The 21,246-nt window shown below is 52.7% G+C and overlaps 1 protein-coding gene across 8 annotated transcripts in view; it reads left to right on the forward strand.

Annotated features, from left to right (window-relative positions):
• The window catches only part of ZNF423 (zinc finger protein 423), a 334,889-nt gene that overhangs the window by 196,077 nt on the left and 117,566 nt on the right, over positions 1 to 21,246 (forward strand). For all 8 annotated transcript variants that reach the window (XM_084757137.1, XM_084757136.1, XM_084757139.1 and 5 more), the window contains 2 exons: positions 11,071 to 14,285; positions 21,064 to 21,148. In XM_084757137.1, the coding sequence (XP_084613263.1) occupies positions 11,071 to 14,285; positions 21,064 to 21,148 (3,300 nt within the window). The remainder of the gene's footprint in view (positions 1 to 11,070; positions 14,286 to 21,063; positions 21,149 to 21,246) is intronic.

Consider the following 21,246-nt stretch of genomic DNA (forward strand, 5'->3'; position numbering starts at 1 on the left):
TGCAATAAAATGTGAATGTGATTGTATTTACAGTATTGGTGGGTAAGTAAATTTGTCTAAGGAATGGTGCAGCCAGCAGCCTGTGTGTTCTGCCAGGTCGGAGGTTTAAGGGGAAAAGATAACGATGTCTCCTGCCCTGTTGTATGAGTCCAGGGCCTTGGGAATGGCAGCACCTGTGTTGCCATACTGGGAACTGTGGACAGAGTACAAGCCATTGCAAGGCTGCTGGGGCCCCGACTTTGCTATCTGTCATGTGTATGTTGGGCTGGGTGATTTCAAAAGTCCTTTTCAGTGGGGTGTCGTGGAATTGCAAAGCCAAGGCTACCTCTCCCCTGCATACAGGCCATTTCTTTTGCCTTGAAAACCAGCATCTGAGCGGGTGTTGTGGCACACACCTTTAATCCCCGCACTTGGGAGGCAGATGCAGGCAGATAGCTGCTGTGAGTTCGAGGCCAGTCTGGTCTACAAAGTGAGTCCAGGACAGCCAAGGCTACACAGAGAAACCCTGTCTCGAAAAAACCCAACCCAACCCAAACCAAACCAAAAAACCAAAACCCCCCAGCATCTGCAGGGTGACTTGTGGTCCTCGACTCAGTTCCTCTTTGCTAGCCACCATGACTCAGGGACATCATCTTCCTTCACTGCCTCTCGGCCACTGAAACCGCCAAAGCTGCTTCTCTGAGCGTCTTATGGTGAACTGGGAGCCAGCAACAATGGTTCTTGCACCCTTAACAGAGCACTAATCACGGGAAGCATTTCATGAACACTCAACTCAGCTGTAGGATAACTGTAGTCAGGACTGTCAATGCCCCCATTATACAGACGAGAAAACTGAGTTTTATCTGTAAGATTGCATCAAGGTAATGAACTTGCGTAAGATCACATGGATGGGATTTGGTGGAGCCAGAAGTGGGGTAAGCTCATTGGCTGGCTGGTCAGCTTCTGGGAATGCAAATTCTTTCCGCATCTAGGCCACAAGGACCAGAGGAGAACTTCCTGGAATTGGGCAGTGTGGGAAGCAAGTATCCTTGGTCAGAAGAGGAGCCATGGCTCCTATGTGCCATGGGTATGTGGCCTGTGCCTCTAGGGCTTTCCAGCCTTCTCCAGGGATGGCCGGAGTGAAAGCCATCCAGAAATGATGTAAATGCATTGGCCTTCCTCAAATGCCCGATAACCACATTGCCCACAGACCACGTGATGGGGGGAGGGCTATGGTGACCCGAGGCTTCGAGGCTCAGGACACATTTATACAGCTTCAGTTGGTCAAGAGCCAATGCCATCGGCTTTGGGGCACCTCTCTTGATTCCTTCATCCATGAAGTGACCTCCTTTGAAGAGGGACACTTGCTGGATGGAAAACTGGGTTTTCTCTTGGGATGCCTGCAAGCTTGGCAGCCAGCCATTGGGCCCTTTACAGGGTGCCTGTGGAAGCACCCGCACCACCAATGGATGGTATCGCCCTAGATGGTGTAAAATGCTGCCACTTCAGTGGTGGCTTTCAGATCGGCAGTAGCTGCCCTAAGCTACTCGGGCTCTCCTTTTCTTTCTTTTATTTTATGTATATGATTGTCTTGCTTATATGTTTATATGTACACTACATGTGTGTGAGGTATCTAAGGAAGCCAGAAGAGGTGTTGGATCCTCTGGAACTGGCGTTACAGATGGTACTGGGAACCAAGCCCAGGGCCTCTGCAGGAGCAGCAAGTGCTGTTAACCACGGAGCCATCTCCCTGGCCTCCTCCTCCTTTGTTTTCTTTTGCCAACCTTTGAGGCACCAATGCTGGAGCCACTCTGTAAGCAGTGACCTTGTTATCTTATCCTATAGAGTCTCAGAGAGGTGCAGCAGCTTGCCCAGGGTCACACAGCTGATGAGCAGTGGTCCTTCTGAGTCCAGGGCAAGCCTGTGTTAGTTCAGGCCTCTGCTGTTTCCCCAAAGTTGTCTGTCTGTCTCTCTTTCTTTCTTTCTTTCTTTCTTTCTTTCTTTCTTTCTTTCTTTCTTTCTTTCTTTTTTTGAGACAGGTCTCAGTGTATAGTCCTGACTGTCCTGGAACCTCCAATATAGACCAGACTGACCCTGAACTCATAGAGGTCCATTTGCCTCTGCCTCCTGAGTGCCAGGATTAAACACATTTTGTTCCTTTAAGCTGGGCTCTTTGGAAGGCTTACCAAGGCTCTGGATGGCAGCTATTTGCTGTTTTATGATATTATGGCAACCCTGGAGCTAGCAGGAAAAGGGAATGCCTGGCAGAGACCATCATTCTGTTGAGGGTCTGATGAACCTCAGAGCTATGTGTCCAGGTATACCTGTGTGATGAGGCAGACATGGGACTCCCGTCCTCTGATGACAGGACTGGTTCCCCCAGCTCTGCGTGCCCATCTCTACCCCTACAGACTCTCTCCTTGAGGGTTGGGAATTGTCCCTGCCTTTCCTTGCTGCAGCCTCATTGGGGACAATAATGACACCATATCCAGAAAGGCTCTGAATTCTCTAGGGGGAAGGGATGGGCAAGTCATAGCTGCAGCTATGTTTGATGAAAACATACATTGGCCATGGTATCCTTGCGGGTTGCTCGTGTGGCCTCCCAGCTATTCCCATCCTCTTCCATGGTGTGGGCTTTGGACTCTCTGCGAGCAGGGACCTCTATCCTTCCTCCATACCTAAGTCTGTCAATTTAGGAAAAGGACATCATGGCCCCTGGCATGGAAAGGACCTTTCTTTCTTTCTTTCTTTCTTTCTTTCTTTCTTTCTTTCTTTCTTTCTTTCTTTCTTTCCCTTCCTTTCAGAACATTTTAAAAATCAGGCAAAAGTTGTTTTAGAATGTAAACCAATAGTAATGAATTAGTAAAGGGTGAGTAGATACCATAGGAACACAAGGGTGCTAGGTACTGTGTGTACCCAAGAAATGTGGAATACAGAGCAGACTCAACAAATGTCCTGAATGGGAAAAACACCCAGACCGGGAGGGAGCACGGAGCTGACGTGCCTACTGCCAAACTATCCGGTGACAGGGCAGACTATCAGCGGTTAGAGCCACAGGGGCGTTTAGAGACTTGTTTATCTGAGTCTGTCTTTTAAGAAAGCAAAGAAAACAGCAGGAGAGGGAATCCTCATGTATGGTTATATGGTGCCAGGTCTGAGCCTGGTCCAGGTCCAAGAGTGATCTCAGCCTTGATAGCTCATGGCTCCACCCTCTGAGTCACCCTTTCCATCTGCAAAAGGTAGCACATGTTTGCGTCCGAGCAGTTCTGCTCTCTTGGTTCCTGCCTGCTGGACTCTGGGAGTGTGATTGGACGTCTTTCATCTTGTATACTCGCTCCCTGTTGGGCTAACCTGGCAGCGTTTCTGCTGGTATAAAATTTTCAAGACCCTTGTGGCTCTCTTGTGTATTTCATGGGGAATTGCTCTTTTTGACAAGGGGCTCCTTCAGAGGCAGTTTCTAGAGAGTTCTCTATCTGCCTTTGGGTTCTGTTGAGATGGTGGAGGGCAGTGCCTCTAAATCTTCCAGACACTCTGTTTTGTTCAGGGAAGATCTGAGAGTCACACCCTTTATCTCTTTTTTTTAAAAAAAGTGTGATTCAACATTGACCTCTTGATTTTGCCGAGATGGTAGCAAAATGCACGGCCACACCCTTGGCCATTCCTCTGGAGTATGCTTTTCTAAAAGAAGAGGTCAGATGGCCTTTTTTTTTTCTTCAGTTAGGGAATTTCCCAGGATGCATCCCGGATCCCTTTGAACAGTTCTGCCTTCAGCCTCTCTTTTTCCTTTCTTACTGTAAGCTGCAAATCCAGCGGAATGGCCCTGTTTTCCCATTGGAGGCTCTTCCTCCCATACAGTGCTGGGACACTCTCCTGCCTCTGTGTAGCTGGCATCCTTCTCCTTCAGTTTCGGAGAGCGCAGAGCTTGTTCTTGGTAATAAGCCTTATCCATAAGACCCTCTAGTATCCCAGCACCTGGCTCATGCTGGCTTAGGTTTTGGTCAAAGGTGATTTCAGTTTTCGGGAAGATGCTGCTTTCTTCTTTCCCAGTCTGCACCAACAGTCATCGATACGCATATTTCAGTTAACACGCATAAGGCTACCTTCCCTTTTGCAAAGACATTATTTCCTCCAAGTTGTTTGTTTGTTGTTGTTTTTGTTTATTTTTTCAGCTCATGGCCCCTGTCCAGCTCCTGAAGTCACTTTCCTACCACCACGTATTTTCTCTGATGGCACCCCACTCCTGCAGCCCAAATCTGTACTGTTTCTTATTGCCACCGTAACAAAGCCTCCTGTACACTATAGCTAAAAACAACACAAAGTCACTTATGGTTCTGGCATCTAATAGACATGAAGGGCAAAGGTCAAGGTGATAGCAGAGAACTTTTGCTGTTCACAAAGGCATGACAGTCATCACTCATGTCTTCATGAGTGGCAACAGTGGGCCGGGTTGTTCTCACACGGTATTACTCTGGCTCCACTTCTGCCTCCCCTTTCCACACTTAAAGACCCGGGTGACAACAGAGACCTTGCCCAAAATGATCCAGAGTCATCTCTGTGTGTTAGGGTGAGCTAGCCAGCACCCCAAGTTACATTTACTGTGTAAGTCTCACATCCATATAATCTAGGAGTTAAGATGTCGGTATTTTTAGGCTTTCGCTTTAGCCCAGCTTCATCTCTGAGTCTGGTTCCGTGCAGGCTCTGTAGGCACCCTAGACTAGCCGGCTTCCCCCCCCCCCCCCAAGTTTGCCCAGGATTTGGCTGTGGCATGGATGGCTCCACTCTGCCTATGATGTCATAGCTGTTTCCTTCAGATTTAACATGACCATTGCCACCACGAAGTGGAGCAAAAGTGGCTGTAATGACACATAGGAGACCGTGACCTGATTCAGGATGAAGAAATAGAACTAGATAGAAGATACTTGGACCACGGGAATGGTGCTATTCACATTCCTTCTTGGAGTGCGGTCTCACAAGACCCTTCCTTGAGAGTCCAATCTCCATTCCTCCCTGCCCTAACTGTACATAATCCTAGAAACACTAGGTTATATAAGGTCAGCAGTAGATGCCATTAGTCACATGTGCTCCTGAGAGTGGCCTGACATATTCATTTACGTGCTGCACACCTCGGCGCTGTGTGCTGGGAGCTCCAGGCTTCTTGGGGGAACTTGTGTTGCTTATTGCTGGAAGCAGTTCCAGGAAAGGGCCTCAGGTGACCCAGTCCCTGCCCATGGTATAGGGATGTTGTTGGCTCAGGAAGGCATGATGACTTCTCTAAGGCCAGACAGCATCACTTACTCCCACCTGTGAGGACCAGGTCCACAGATGCCCAGGTTCATGTGTTCTTGCTGCAGCAGGACTCAGGATTCCAAGCTGCCTGGAAGGGAATCAGGAACATGCTTAGATGCCCCACCCTGTGTGGCATCCTTTGGTTTATTATTTAGTTCTTATAAAAAATAATTTATTAATATTATTTCATGTGCATTGGTGTGAGGGTGTCAGATCCCCTGGAACTGGACTTGGAGACACTGGGCTGCCACGTAGGTGCTGGGGATTGAACCCCGGGTCTTCTGGAAAAGGAGCCAGTGCTCTTAACCACTGAGCCATCTCTCCAGCACCTTATTTTGGTTCTGACTGTCTCTGAGGGAAGCAGTTTGAATGTGCCTTGCAGCACATGCGTGCAAGTCTCGTATGCTCTGGGGAGCATAGGCAGCTGTGTTCTCCTGAGCATCCAGGCAGCTTTGCGTCTGCTTTCAGACGACCTCTCATGAGCTGGGGTCAGAGCTGACCTGGTTGGCAACCTCTCTTCAGACTTCAGTGCAGCTGCACAGTATTTTTCATGTCCTTTTGTCTTTGCACTGACAGTAGGATTTGGGGGGAGGACCCTGCCTCATTGCTCACAGAGAATGAATAGCACCTTTCTTAGAGGGAGAACCTGGAGGAACTCTTTTTCCAGTTGTTCAGTGCCCTGAGACCATTCCATTCCCCTACACCTTTGCCCGTGGCAGACATCATCAGTTGATTTCATTTTTTAATTCACATGGATGGAAGTTCTCAGCCTAGCGATATCTCGGAGACCCAGACCTTCCTAGGCTTCAGCAATAATCCTCTTGTTTCTGATGCAGGGGTCCTCTCTCAAGTTTTTCATCTGGGTGATGGAGGGTCACTTTCTCCTCTCAATGGAGGGGAGTCACTTTTGGCTTACTCCTGTGGGTCTGAGGGCTAGGCCAGCCTCCCTTCTGGGTCCTAGCGCCCTCTGGAGCAGCTCCCAGATGTTCTCTGATGGGAGGAGCTATGAAGCTTGCTCCCTGCTTTCGTGGGTGGCTGTTCCATGCTGCCTGCTGGTGTCAGGGCCGCTTGTTGCAGCCTTGGCCTTACGCACTTGCTGTGGCCACATCCTGCCCTAGTCTCCTGGCTGTCTCTGAGTATGACCACATGAGCCTGGGACCCGCTTGCTATTGCAGATGTATTGAAAAGCCCAGTTAATATTTTTTTTAAAACGTAATTCAGTTTTATCAAAATTTCTTCTCTCTCTCTCTCTCTCTCTCTCTCTCTCTCTCTCTCTCTCTCTCTCTGTGTGTGTGTGTGTGTGTGTGTGTTTCTCCAGCAGACATCAGAAGTTCCTAGAAACCATTCCCGTCCAGCAGGCCTCTTGGCTTGATTAGTCATTTTAAAGTGAATTTAATCTCCATTTTGAAAGTAAATTTTCTCCTCAGTCTGACTATGCTTATTCTAGAGGAGGGAACAGCTGAGGGGCTGGCATTTGTCACTCTAGCTCCCATCTCAGCGTTGTGGATGAAGCCACCAATTGAACAGGATTAAGTAGCTCTGTTTCCTGGCTCTACTGCCTGGCAGCTGGGTGGCACTGGGCAAGTCGGTCTGTGTGAGTCGTTTCTCTACTTCTGTAAATGGAAATGAAGTAATAATACTCGTAGCTCATTGAGCTGTTGAGGACTGAGTTAATGCTTGGAGAGTCCTAGAAGAACGCCTGCTACGTAGAAAATCTTTATTTGACGATGAAAGGATGGTGGGCCAAGTGAGCCTTTCTTTGAACCTATCTTTGGCTGAGCGCTGGAATGTTCACATGGGAAGGGACCTTGAGGTGCCCTTCAGCATGTTTATGTACTCCTCCTTTCCCTTCCTGCATCCTGCCAGAGGCTAGGCGGTCGTGCTGTTTATGGTGGCTATGCTTGTGCATGGTGGTCATGCTTGTACACAGTTCTAACAGTGTTTGAGGGGTGTTTGTTACCGTGAGGAGCCGGAGTCCCACCTTCCTCTGCTGATGCCCTTGTAGATCCTATGGAGCCTGGGCCCCTGATCGTCTCTGTAGTTTTCTTCCGGCGCCCTTGCCTAGATGCTCTGAGGGCAAAATACACTTGGAGCAGGTGGGAGGAAATGGTCAGGGCCAAGTGATTTGAATAGCAGGCTCCAAGCAGGGTGGCCAGTTTGGGACTTCATATGTCAACATGCCCCTTTCCTCTGATTCGGCCTTTTCACTTTAAGGAGCCTTATTTTCATTTCAATTCCAATGATTACGATCGCAGCAGTTGCTCGGTTTGTTGATGGAGAACAATAAACTTCCCTTTAGTTTTGAAACTTGTTTGCACAAAATAAAGCCCAGCATCCGGCCCTGTAATGAACTCGCGGTACCTTGGCAGAAACCGGCAGGTCATGATTCCCTCTGTGGTGGTGGTGGTGGTGAGCCTCTGATGTTAGCCTAGGACGGGATACTGCCAGACTGGGAGATGCAGGCACCAACCCTGTGAAGCATCCAGCTTTGAGTGATGGACAGGTTGTTCACTGCTCCGGGCCTCAGCATCTTCGTCTCAAACATGGGGTGCTCCCGGGTACCATCAGATGTGGAAGTTGCGACAGCTGAAAGATTCATTGAGCAACCGACTCGTACAGTGCTGGCATTGTGGGGCGTGAATGATAAATGTAGCTGCTAAAATTAGCACTAGTGGCACTAATTAGAATTAATTATTATTATTGGCAAAATACTGCTTTTGTTTACCAGCTCTATAGAAGTATAATTTGAACCCCGCAACACTCACTTATTTTGGTGTACAGTTCAGAACCTCTGTACGTAGTCCGTAGAGCTGTGTGGTCCTTCGTCGTTTTCATGCACTCAGCCGACCTTGCTTGTCAGTTTGACATTGACCACTGCACCCAATTCCAATCTCAGGCAGTCCTGAGCGGGCTGTCTGTGGATGCATGCCAACAGAGCAATGGTGGGCTTCCTCTCCGCACCTACCTCTCACAGCGGCTCTTTTCTAGATGATTCCCCGAGGTTGGGACGATCACCCCTGGCATGGATGAGCTGAGGAAGCTTGGAAGGCCAGGGGCCCAGGTAGCTGCCCTTTGGTCATCAGTTGGTGCGGAGCTTTCAGGAACCAAGGACTTTAGTAGACATGATCTTTCAGGCTTGTCCCAGGGGCAGAGTGTCTTCCTGGTTGTTCATTTTCTTCACGCGTCAGTCATTTAGAGGGGCTTCTCTAGGCCTTGGTGACCTCTCCCTGAAATGTATACCCTGAGTGACTCCTGCCTACCTCTTGAGGGAGGACTAGGAAGAGAGTGGGGCCGGCTTTGCACATTGCGGCCAGCCTCTCCTCCTTACCCGTGGCAAAGTCATCTCAGTTGCCTGCCACTAAAGGAAGCTAGCCCGGGAAAATGAACGGTCCTGGTGTTAGCCCTGTCATTGTCATCTCATTGTCTGTCAGGATTCTGTTTCTAGCATCCACCTCAGTTTCGCCATGTGTACAGTGTAAATGCCCTGGCTCCCAGTTTCCCCAGTGAGGATGAGGAAACAGCCAGCAGAGGCCAGGCGCATGGGAGAGGTTCTATGGTAGTTCCAGGATTTCTGAACTATGATATCAAAATAACCTAAAGCTAGTTGAGCCTGGCCAGTGGGCAGAGGCCAAGCAAGTCCTAGCTCCATCTACCTCTTCCCCTGGGTCCCTTTGTCTGTGCCCCTCAGAGCCCAGCTGGCAAAGGCTGGGAATTAATAGGCAAGGGATGAGGCACCTCCCGCTGCGCCTAATCTAGGAAGCTGGTAGCGGCTGCGTCCTTCCCGGCCAAAGGGCCTGTAATGTGAGGCCCCCAGGAGAGAAGGTGCCCTCACTCCAGGAGGGCGTTTCTAGGGGTGCTGGGCTTTAGAGCTGAGGTGGCTGCCAGGAGACACAGAGCAGGAGCTTTGGAGAGCACGTTTCGTCGAGCGGAGCTGGACCCGTGGTGCCAGCTGCGGTAACTCCTTATGCCTTGGATGTAGGGGGTGGGGGTGGGGGTGGGGTGGGCACTTGGGCCTTCCCAGTGTTAGTTATGAGGGACTCCCTATCTGACTCTTCTTATCTTTCTAAATAAGCTCTGTGGGCAGAAACAGCAGTGCCTCTACAGAGGGCACTACAAAGTGCCACTACGGGAGCCCGGGGTTTGTGATGCTGTAGTGTGTGTGTGTGTGTGTGTGTGTGTGTGTGTGTGTGTATGCGTGTATGTGTGTATGTGTGTAAGGTGTGTGTTTAAGCGTAAGTGTATGGTGTCTATAAATGTGAATGTTGTGACTCTGGTATGTGGGCTGTATATCCACATGTGACACAGCAAGGGTGAGTGCACCTGTTAGTGTAGGTGGGTGTGCACGTGGGTGTGAGTGTGTGAGGCATATAGGTGCACTGTTTTGGGAGCGATGTGTAATGGGGTTGAACACATATGCTTATATGTGTGAGTGGCATTGGGAGCGCTGGGTAAAATGTGTAGGTGTCTGTACATGCGGCTGCATATGCTGGGTGTGTGGCAGTCTGTCTTCTTCTCTCCCTGTGGGTCGGGGGCAACTTCTGTGAAGGTTTTTCTGTGGACCGAGCTGACTGACTGGAGACTGGCAGTGTGGCCAGGGGCCCTGGTCTCTTTTCTTGGGGTTACAAGACAAGGTCAGTGCAGCCGAATCTGGGCTTTTGTTTGTCTCTCCCCTGCCCGCAGCAGCCTGCGGTCTGTTTCATTCATTATTAAGTTTTAAATCCACTCGATGAGAAACTTGAGCCTCCGAACGCATTCCTGCTCGCGCTGGCTCTGTCCAGCCCCCGCTGTGCTTCGCGAACTTCCCTGGCTTTATTTGCTGTGTCCTGTGTGCTTTTGTTTTTCCCAGAAATGGCCAGCCCTGAGGTTTGTTTAGCTTCCCTCAGAGGTTGGAAGGGCTAGAGAGGGTCCCTCTTGTCTCTGGGGAGCAGAGAGTCCTTGACGTGGGCTGAAAGGCTGCTAGCCCTGGGCTCTGGCCTTTGGTGGCTCAGTCCATCCTTATGGCTGTCACCTGGGCTGCTGGGTGAGTAGGATAAAGGCAGGATTGGAAACAAAGAATAGAACTCCTTGGGGAGTGCTGGCTGGGTACCTTAGGTCTTCCTTTCTGCCCTCAGCTTGCTTCATTTTCATACTGGAGTCTGATGTGGGGTGCCCTGTAATTTTACACCCCTCGTGTCTTGTTTATTACCAGACAACAGCAATTTCCAACTCTGTCAGTTCCCCCTCCACGAATATGGAGGGGCTGTTAAAATAAAGGGCATTTACTGTTGTTCTTGCTAAATTTTGCTTGTGCCCAAAGAGCCAATAGGATTCCCCTTGAGGCTGGGGGCTGGGAGCTGGGGAAAGGGGGCTAGGGCCGAGGGTTGATGGAAGTTGACTCCCAGATGTGCTTGGAATTAGGGGACTTGGATTCCTTTTTGGCCTGTGGGACTGATGGTCTGTGAGGTCATTTCCGGTGACTTTGTCCAGGCTGCCCCACCCCCACCCCCGTCCTCCTCACACTAGGGGAAGTGGCTGAAAGCTGCACTTCTGGTGTGTGGGGGGGTGTACTACCGTTCACTCAAGTTCAGGCAGGTGTCACTGTGGAAAGAGACATTTGCCTTCTGTACTCTGCCACCCCTTTGCTGTGTCCTCTGTGCATGGGAAGGCCTGTATGTCCACTTACTTCCGGCCCCATCCTCACCCCTCCCCTGCAGCAGTTGGCCAGCTGCACAGGCTCAGCCGCGAGCTGTCGAGAAACCGGCTCTGTCCTTGCTTCCCAGCGGCCCTGGGAATTGCCTCTAATCTCTCCTCTGCCTTCCCCTGCAGATGGTGATGACGACCCACAGCTCTCCTGGGTGGCTTCGTCTCCCTCCAGCAAGGATGTTGCGTCACCCACGCAGATGATCGGAGATGGCTGTGACCTCGGCCTCGGCGAGGAGGAAGGCGGCACCGGCCTGCCGTACCCTTGCCAGTTCTGCGACAAGTCCTTCATCCGCCTGAGCTACCTGAAGAGGCACGAGCAGATCCACAGCGACAAGCTGCCGTTCAAGTGCACCTTCTGCAGCCGCCTCTTCAAACACAAGAGGAGCCGAGACCGGCACATCAAGCTGCACACGGGCGACAAGAAGTACCACTGTCACGAGTGCGAGGCGGCTTTCTCCCGCAGCGACCACCTCAAGATCCACCTGAAGACCCACAGCTCGAGTAAGCCGTTCAAGTGCAGCGTGTGCAAGCGCGGCTTTTCCTCCACCAGCTCTCTTCAGAGCCACATGCAGGCCCACAAGAAGAACAAGGAACACCTGGCCAAGTCGGAGAAGGAAGCCAAGAAGGACGACTTCATGTGTGACTACTGTGAGGACACCTTTAGCCAGACAGAAGAGCTGGAGAAGCACGTGCTCACCCTCCACCCACAGCTCTCTGAGAAGGCGGACCTGCAGTGCATCCACTGCCCTGAGGTCTTTGTCGACGAGAGCACGCTGCTCGCCCACATCCACCAGGCCCACGCCAACCAGAAACACAAGTGCCCCATGTGCCCCGAGCAGTTCTCCTCTGTGGAGGGTGTCTATTGCCACCTGGACAGCCATCGGCAGCCTGACTCCAGTAACCACAGTGTCAGCCCTGACCCTGTGCTGGGCAGTGTGGCTTCCATGAGCAGCGCTACACCTGACTCCAGCGCTTCTGTGGAGCGCGGGTCCACGCCGGACTCCACCTTGAAGCCACTGAGGGGACAGAAGAAGATGCGGGAGGACGGGCAGAGCTGGTCCAAGGTGGTCTACAGCTGCCCCTATTGTTCTAAGCGGGACTTCACCAGCCTGGCTGTGCTGGAGATCCATCTGAAGACGATTCATGCAGATAAACCTCAGCAGAGCCACACGTGTCAGATCTGCCTAGACTCCATGCCCACACTCTACAACCTCAATGAGCACGTGCGCAAGCTGCACAAGAGCCACGCCTACCCCCTCATGCAATTTGGCAACATCTCTGCCTTCCACTGCAACTACTGCCCCGAGATGTTCGCTGACATCAACAGCCTGCAGGAGCACATCCGAGTCTCGCACTGTGGCCCCAATGCCAACCCCCCTGACGGGAACAATGCTTTCTTCTGCAACCAGTGCTCCATGGGCTTCCTCACCGAGTCCTCCCTCACGGAGCACATCCAGCAGGCGCACTGCAGCGTGGGCAGCACCAAGCTGGAGTCTCCTGTGGTCCAGCCCACGCAGTCCTTCATGGAGGTCTACTCTTGCCCGTACTGTACCAACTCCCCGATCTTCGGCTCCATCCTGAAGCTCACTAAGCACATCAAAGAGAACCATAAGAACATTCCGCTGGCGCACAGCAAGAAGTCCAAGGCGGAGCAGAGCCCGGGTTCGTCGGACGTCGAGGTGTCTTCCCCGAAACGGCAGCGGCTCTCGGGGAGTGCCAACTCCATCTCCAACGGCGAGTACCCCTGCAATCAGTGTGACCTCAAGTTCTCCAACTTCGAGAGCTTCCAGACCCACCTGAAGCTGCACCTGGAGCTGCTGCTTCGGAAGCAGGCCTGCCCCCAGTGCAAGGAGGACTTCGACTCTCAGGAGTCCCTCCTGCAGCATCTGACGGTGCATTACATGACCACGTCCACCCACTACGTCTGCGAGAGCTGCGACAAGCAGTTCTCCTCGGTGGACGACTTGCAGAAGCACCTTCTGGACATGCACACCTTCGTGCTGTACCACTGCACTCTGTGCCAGGAGGTCTTCGACTCCAAGGTGTCCATCCAGGTGCACCTGGCCGTGAAACACAGCAACGAGAAGAAGATGTACCGCTGCACAGCCTGCAACTGGGACTTCCGCAAGGAGGCCGACCTGCAGGTGCACGTCAAACACAGTCACCTCGGCAACCCGGCCAAGGCCCACAAGTGCATCTTCTGCGGGGAGACCTTCAGCACCGAGGTGGAGCTGCAGTGCCACATCACCACGCACAGCAAGAAGTACAACTGCCGCTTCTGCAGCAAGGCCTTCCACGCCGTCCTCCTGCTGGAGAAGCACCTGCGGGAGAAGCACTGCGTGTTCGACGCAGCTGCGGAGAATGGCACGACCAACGGGGTGCCCCCTGCTTCCGCCAAGAAGGCCGAGCCTGCTGACCTGCAGGGCATGCTGCTCAAGAACCCGGAGGCGCCAAACAGCCACGAGGCCAGTGAGGATGACGTGGATGCCTCTGAGCCCATGTATGGCTGCGACATCTGTGGCGCGGCCTACACCATGGAGGTGCTGCTGCAGAACCACCGGCTTAGGGATCACAACATCCGGCCCGGAGAGGACGATGGCTCACGCAAGAAAGCAGAATTCATCAAGGGCAGCCACAAGTGCAACGTGTGCTCACGGACTTTCTTCTCGGAGAACGGGCTCCGGGAACACCTGCAGACGCACCGGGGCCCTGCCAAGCACTACATGTGTCCCATCTGTGGCGAGCGCTTCCCCTCCCTGCTGACGCTCACTGAGCACAAGGTGACCCACAGCAAGAGCCTGGACACAGGCACCTGTCGCATCTGCAAAATGCCCCTGCAGAGCGAGGAGGAGTTCATTGAGCACTGCCAGATGCACCCCGACTTGCGTAACTCCCTCACCGGCTTCCGCTGTGTGGTCTGTATGCAGACTGTCACCTCCACGCTGGAGCTCAAGATCCACGGCACCTTTCACATGCAGAAGCTGGCGGGCAGCTCGGCGGCATCCTCCCCCAACGGCCAGGGGCTGCAGAAGCTCTACAAGTGCGCCCTGTGCCTCAAAGAGTTCCGTAGCAAGCAGGACCTGGTCAGGCTGGATGTCAATGGGCTTCCCTATGGCCTGTGTGCGGGCTGCATGGCCCGTAGTGCCAATGGACAGGTGGGTGGCCTGGCCCCACCCGAACCTGCTGACCGGCCCTGTGCTGGCCTCCGCTGCCCTGAATGCAATGTCAAGTTCGAGAGTGCCGAGGACCTGGAGAGCCACATGCAGGTGGACCACCGAGATCTTACACCGGAGACCAGTGGGCCCCGGAAAGGTGCCCAGACATCACCAGTGCCCCGGGTAAGTGCAGCCTGACGGTCATTCCTATCTTCTTCTCCTTGGGGATCAGTGGGTACCCACAGAGACAACACCCCTGCAGATACTTCTTGGTGGTATGTCTGGCTTAGCCACCCAGAGAGGCAGCACTGCCCATGTGAGTTAAGCATGTCTGCTCTGCCCTGGGGTTTGAGCCTCCATGTTGCCATTTCCTTCCAGCTGTTTGGCATGTATACATTTTTGTGCCTCTCTGGGTCTGGTTCGTCAAGAGCTTACCCATACAATGGGAGTAATAAATCTGTTGTGAGGGGCCGGTGACGTGCAGAAAAAATGCCCGGCATAGTGGTTACCACACAATAAACGTTGCCTATGTGATGCATCTTTGCTATTTCTCTGGAGTGAACTGACTGCTCAACTTATTGCGTCTCCTTGAGTGAATCACTGCACAGCTCCTGGTTCTCAGTCTTGGATTCTTGTAACACAGATCCTAGTGGTAACGGATACACTCGAGTCTTAGAACCGGGGATTGGTTGGGGCTGTATACGCTTGCCACAACTTGTGCTGACAAAGTGTCATGGATAGCATCATGGTAGCTGCTGCAGTTACAGTGTGGGGAAGACATTTGGATATGGTCCGGTTGTTCGACGCAGCCGTCAGATTTGTCTGGAGTACCCCTTATGTTTGGAGGTGCCTGAGAGCCAAGAGTGGATCTCACCTTTGAGGCTTATACACCCAGGAGAGTCACAGTCTCATAATATGTTGCTATAACTAAGGCAGAGGAGGTATGGACTAGCAGTGAAGCCCACTAGGGCCTTGGCTTTAGGTGGGTGAGCGCCGGAGGGTGGCTGCAGCCTGCGTGGCCTTGGGTGTCAGACAGCCTGGGCCAGAAATTCCCACCACATCTATGCTGTGTTTCCAGATGGAGGAGGTACCACGTAGGTCTCCAGGGTACCTCTCCTTGGAGGCTTGCTTGCTGGTGCCATTGATAGGTAGGCAGGATGGGGAAGCCACCTGGCACAGGTGCTTGATGAAGCGTGCGGGGCGGGGGTGTTTGCTGAAGGTGTTTTGTCTCAGGATAGGAACCCAGATCTGGGGTTGAGAGAGGAGGCATGGGGGGGGGGGGGAGAGGGAGAGGGCTGGAGGGAGTGAAAGCGCATCCCGCTGAGGGTGTCCTTTCTGCCTGTGAGTGTGAAGGGTGGGACTGAGGAAGCCCAGTGAACCCAAGAGACCTGCCTGTAGACACCTGGCTAAGGGAAGCATGCCCAAATACAGACAGAACTGTGAAACTCGTTGGAAATCGGAGGAACAGAGGCCTCTCCTTGGAGGCCGTGGGACCCCTTTATCTCTTGGCCTGTCAGCTGAGTGAAGCTTCTGAACAGGCTCAGTGGGACACCTCTCAGGAATCTAGAGTGTGGGCACTGGTCTTGCTGCCCATCTCTGTCCCCATGAGCCTTGTGTGGTTAGTTAGGGCACTGTGGCTAGCTAGTCCTGGGGAGTATAGGGGCCTCTGGGGTGTGTGTGTGTGTGTGTGTGTGTGTGTGTGTGTGTGTGTGTGTTGCGGGAGGAGGGGGGCTGTTGGACACAGAGGATGAGTCCTGTGCTGTCACTCCCACGTCTGGCCCACTGTGTCTGTGAGGTGAGCGTGTGCCAGTCACTTGTCATCTGAGCACTCCTTCCAGCACTTTTTTGAAAAGGACACGAGCACAGAGTGGTGAGTTTGGCTGCCCAGGCCTTAGCTGTCAAGAGGCAGAGGTGGGATTTGAACTCCTACTCTTCTCACAGTCCATACTCTTGACCACCACTCTCCTCGAGCCATTCAATGGCCCACCCTGCCTGCCTGGGGATGCAGCTAGCAGGAATGGAATTTAGGGCGGTCTTGTCCTTGTAACACGGGCTTGCCCTTCCTCAGTGCATCCCAGCCTGGATTATCCACGGTTCCAGCCCTCCCACCATTGCACCGAAGGTCCTGATGCCAGGAGGCTCCTCAGGCTAACTCCAAATCCTGAGCTCCTGGAACTCCCCACGCCCCCTCCCCAGTCTGCCCTGCATTGAACACCTCTCTTTAAAAAAAATCCTCACTACATGAGGGGATCTGTCTTGGCCACCAGCAACAGCGCTGGTCTCCACAACAAGAAGAAAGAGCCGTACTGTGAGGTCTCTGTTTGGTAGAGGGAGGGACTCCAGACTCAGAAAGGTTGGAAGTAGCCAAGAATACACAGCTCCTCCGCACACCAGGCAGATTGAGGCTTTATTCCTATCCCTCCCCAGGCCTTTCTCTGTCCACAGGTCCATATGAGCTCAAGGCTCCAGCCGGAAAATCCCACTCCTGCCAGCCCAGAGGCCAGAACAGATGGACCTTTTGCAGAAAGCAGCTAGACAAAGCCTAGGTAGTTCCCCATTCTAGCTTTTACCCCCGGGGGGGGGGGACCTTGCCCCCTGCCTGGGCACGCCTGGGGCCAGGGACCCAGCTGTCTGTTCACCCACCCCTCGCTTCCCCCAGGACTCACTGATGTTAGAGCAGACTCTGGGGGCCGTGCAGGGGCTTGGGGGCTGGAAGGCTGGGACCCTTGGGAGTGTATCCATAGCAACCAGCTCTCAGAGGACTGGGTTCCTGTGGGGCCGGGGATGCTGTCGGCTGGAGCGTGAAGCATTGAGGTTTCTAGCTCCCCCCTCCCCACCCCTTCATAAGTAATAACAACATTGACTCATCTCTAGCCAACATGGCCAGACCTGAGGCCCCAGTGCCCTCAGCAGGTCCCGGGGCAATTTCCATTCCGGGTGGAGCAGCCTGGGCGCCTTTCATGGAAGAGTAGTGGATCTCCAAGTGGGAAGGTTAAGCGTGTGCCCAGGTCACACCGGCTTACCTAGACCATGATTGCTTAGGGACATCTGGGCCCTGGAGCTCAACAGGTAGCTCCAGAGGGAGCCTGCTTGGCAGTGAGTCCCGTCCCCTTGCTTATACAATGTGGGGCTTGAACCAGGTGCTCTGGCCTTGTGGAACTGCAGTGTCTCTTTCCCCAGCGTGGGCTAGGAAAGGGCCACGAGGACCCGGTGTAAACTGACTGCGTGCAGTGGATGCTTGGGACATGCATGTTGAGTGCAAACAGAGTGATGGACACCCTGAAGCTGTCTCTTCTCTCTCCCAGGGACCCAGCCAGCTCCTCCCTGCTTCCCTCCCTCCCCTTCCTCATTGGGGGGGGGGGCGCAGTGGGAGATTTCTTTCTATTCTAAGGCTGCTCAGGGTTGTATCGGGGAGGCAGCCCTAGCTGTAGGCCCTGGGCCTCAGCTCTGGTGTTTCTGGACTGACCCCAGAGAAGGGCCTTGTGATAGAGGAAGTGCTTTGAATATCAAGCTCTACCTTTGTGTTGTGTCTCCTAGTGTGGCCTAGGCTCTAGAGGAGGCAGAGATGGTGGGCTCTCTGGGACATTAGGGAAGAAAAGCAGACCCAGTAGAGGTTGGAGTCAAGTTTGGAAGTTTTAATGCTGGTGAACCTGATGTGCTGGCCTGTGTGTGCATGCGTACACGCATACGAGTGTATGTGTGTTTATGTGTGTATACGTTTGCTTGCATGCTAGTCATGCATGTAAACTTATGAATCTTGCATGTACACTTAGGGATCTAGGTATTCAATGCTTGTGATTCTGTCACACACTACTTGGGCCTCTGCTTGGGAATTGTGAGATGTGGGTTCCAGTGAGAGCTGAAGGCGTACATGTCTGCGGGGATGAGTTCGTTATATTGATCTGTGCAACCTTGTGGCTGCAGAAGGGCTCCTCCTTTCTGCAAACACATAACACACTGGGCACATTGTACACACGAATCTGTGCTGCAGAGAGCAGTGGCAGGGGTTGTGGGTAGGCGTGAAGGCTGATGATGAATTGGAGAGAGATCATGGGAATGCATGTACGAGTGCAAATATGTGTGTGTCTCCTTGAACGTGTATATATTTGTGGACTGCAGTTCCTTCTGGTCCCTCCGTTGAAAATCTTCTAAGACCTGTTTGCCCACTGGGAAGGACGACCCATCATCTATCAGTGCTCTTCCGGTGTGTCCATGTGTGTAGGGTGTTTAAGGGGAGCCTCCCTTCCTGACCAAGCCTCTGAGGATTTGTTTCTCAAGCCCAGCGTTTCACTCACCTGCCCCCTAGAAGGAGGATCAGGTTGCTTTCACTATAGACTGTTGTCACAGTGGTCCAGATTAGCCCTGGCTGTGGTGTCCAGAGGCTTCTACACAGGCAGAAGTGGGTGTCTCCTCCCACTGCTGTGGCTTTGGCCTCCCTCAGCTCTCTGCCCTCAAGCCCTTGCAGGGCCAGGTGGTGCCTGTCTAGCATAGCTCTCCTGATGCCTTTCAGCCAGAGTGCCCTGGACAGAGCTTCGTCTGTGTATTCACTGGCCTGTGCATTCTTTCAGGCTCCCACGGTTCTTACCTTTGCCGGGATGAGCAGGGAGTTTGATGTGTGAATGGGTAATTCTAATAGCACCCGGGCCAAGCGGCCTCTCTCCGTAATCATGGAATTGAGCTGAGACAGGGGCTATGGAGTTGTGTCGCCCTTAGCAGATCCCTGTCCCTGTGGTCCTACAGTGGGCTGGATTCTTCAGCCCTGCCTTAAGCCGCCCTCTGAGACTTACCCTGCTCTTCCTGGGGCCTTTCCGAGCTGAGTTCGTTCTTCTGAGACCAGGATCATGGCCTGCACTAGGAACGCACTGAACTCCATATTCTCCTGAAACACTGGGGGGTTGTCAAAGGGATATCGGAGTCTGAGCAGGGGCCCTGATGCTGGAGCTTGAAGCTCCCAACCCCATCTTCCACCCCTATCTATCCATCGTCCATCCATTTAGGGGTTCTTGGCCTCAACAATAAAAGCTGAACAGGCTAGGTGTGATGGTGTGTGTTTGTGATCCTAGTACTCAGGAGCTGAGGCAGAAGAATTGTGAGTCTGAGGCCAGCCTGGGTTATGTAGAGAGACTCTATACGGGGCTTAAAGTGGGAGAGGGCAGTTAAACAAAACAACACAAGCATTTAGTTTTTAGGCATTCCTCTGGCCAGGCTCTTGAGGTGGTAGGAACTCAGAATACAACAATCGTTTCTAGTTCTTTTAGGTCCCTTCTGACCTCACACCAGCACTTTGCATGTTACTCCGCAGTTTTGCTCATGTGTCCGACAGGTCCTTCTTGTGAGTGTGTGCTGACCCACAGGGTGGACAGCACACACCTCCATCTTCTAGGTGCTCACGGATGGAGAGTAGATGAATCACCCAGCCAGGACCCGACAGTATGTGTTTGCCATCTGCTAGGGGACATGACTGGCCCCGGAGTCACGCTGGGATGGGAACAGAAAGCTCCTCACAAGCTCTGACCTTGAGCTAGGTTCCCCAAGATGGAGAGGGTGCCCCATGAGAGGAGCCTGCAGGTGGAGCCTGAGTGGAACTGGGCACTGAGCTCCCTGCTGACTCATCCTGGCTTTGTAGCTCAGAGTGACGTCTGCGTCCTTAGCCAGGGGGTTAGAATCCTACAACCTTTTCCAAAGGTGAATGAGGTCCATCACCTCAGAAACCACAGTGATCTATTAAAAAATCTTGGCTATACTGAGTCCTGTTTCTGCCTAAATCCTTTTAAAGTGCCCCATAGCTATGCATGTCAAGTACTCCACTTCTGTCCCAGGTTTCATAGCTACTCACGCTGAGCTATGATCATGGAAACTTCTGCTTGTTTCCATTTTTCTGCCTCTACTTACCTCCAAAGGCAGCTGGAGGTAACCATTGTGTACTGTGCGCCAGCTGCAGGCACTTGGGGCCACGAATACCCAGGACAGATGGCAAATTCCTGTGCCATCCTTGAGCACTAGTGTTGTTTGGGAGCAGCATCTGCTGCTTAACCACAGTGTTGATAGGATGGGCCAGCAGATGAAGAGGTTATGGGATGACTCGAGGGATGCTGCATGGACAGATGGATGGATGAGAGTGTATGTGACTAGATGGACAAATGGAAAGGCGGTGGCATGAGTGGATGTGCGGAAGCTGCCTTCTGAGTAGATGTAAAGATGAGCAGGTAGAGAGTAGTGGATAAATGGGAGCTTGCATTACTTAGGGGTGTGTGGGAGAGAGGGGGAGGGAGGGAGGGAGGTGTGTGTGTGTGTGAGAGAGAGAGAGAAGGCGGGGAGCTGAGAAAATCAAGCTAAGGAGAGAAAAGCCATATTTTGGCTCACGTTCTCAGAGCTTTCACTCCATGATTTCTTGGCTTTGTATTTCTGGGCTCTGTGGTGAGGCAGAGCGTGATGATGGTGTGAGCGTGTGCCAGGGGCTGTTCACTTCATGGTGGGCAGGAAGCAGAAAGAAAGGTCAGAGGACAGGATACTGGCCCCCACTACCTCGCACTAGACCCCTCTTCTTACTACATATGAATCCATCAAGGGATTACTCCATCTATCCGGCCAGTACTGTTGGGATCCAAGCACTTTCTAAATCGCATCAGTTGACAAACCACTCCTCGTATGCAGGAGGTTGTAAGGGGTATGCCACGCCCAAGCTGGGATGGTGGGGTACTTGCAGATGGATGGGTGGATACATGGACTTGCCTTTATTTATAAGCAGGGCAACCCCCTGGGATCTTGAGAAAGTTGACCTTGGCATGCATCAAAGTTATCCCAACTCCATCAAGAGAGCATCCCGTTAGAAGGTGGTGGGAAGAGAGTGAACTGGGCTGCCTAGGAGAGGCCGAACCACTCTGAGGCACTCTGAGCCAGGCTATTGGGGACCTGGCTTCCTGTCTCTGCTTACCTGATTCCTTCTCTCATTCCCAAACAGAAAAAGACGTACCAGTGTATCAAGTGCCAGATGACCTTCGAGAATGAGAGAGAGATCCAGATCCACGTTGCCAACCACATGATCGGTAAGAGATGTCCTCCCACGCCGGGCCGCTCGCCAGGGCTGCAAATGGATGGTTCCTCACCATTTGTCGCTTTTTACGATGGTGGTCTTTGGTTCTGT

The sequence above is a fragment of the Acomys minous genome (genome assembly GCF_964271855.1).
Source record: "Acomys minous genome assembly, chromosome: 14".
In the NCBI taxonomy this organism is placed as follows: domain Eukaryota; kingdom Metazoa; phylum Chordata; class Mammalia; order Rodentia; family Muridae; genus Acomys; species Acomys minous.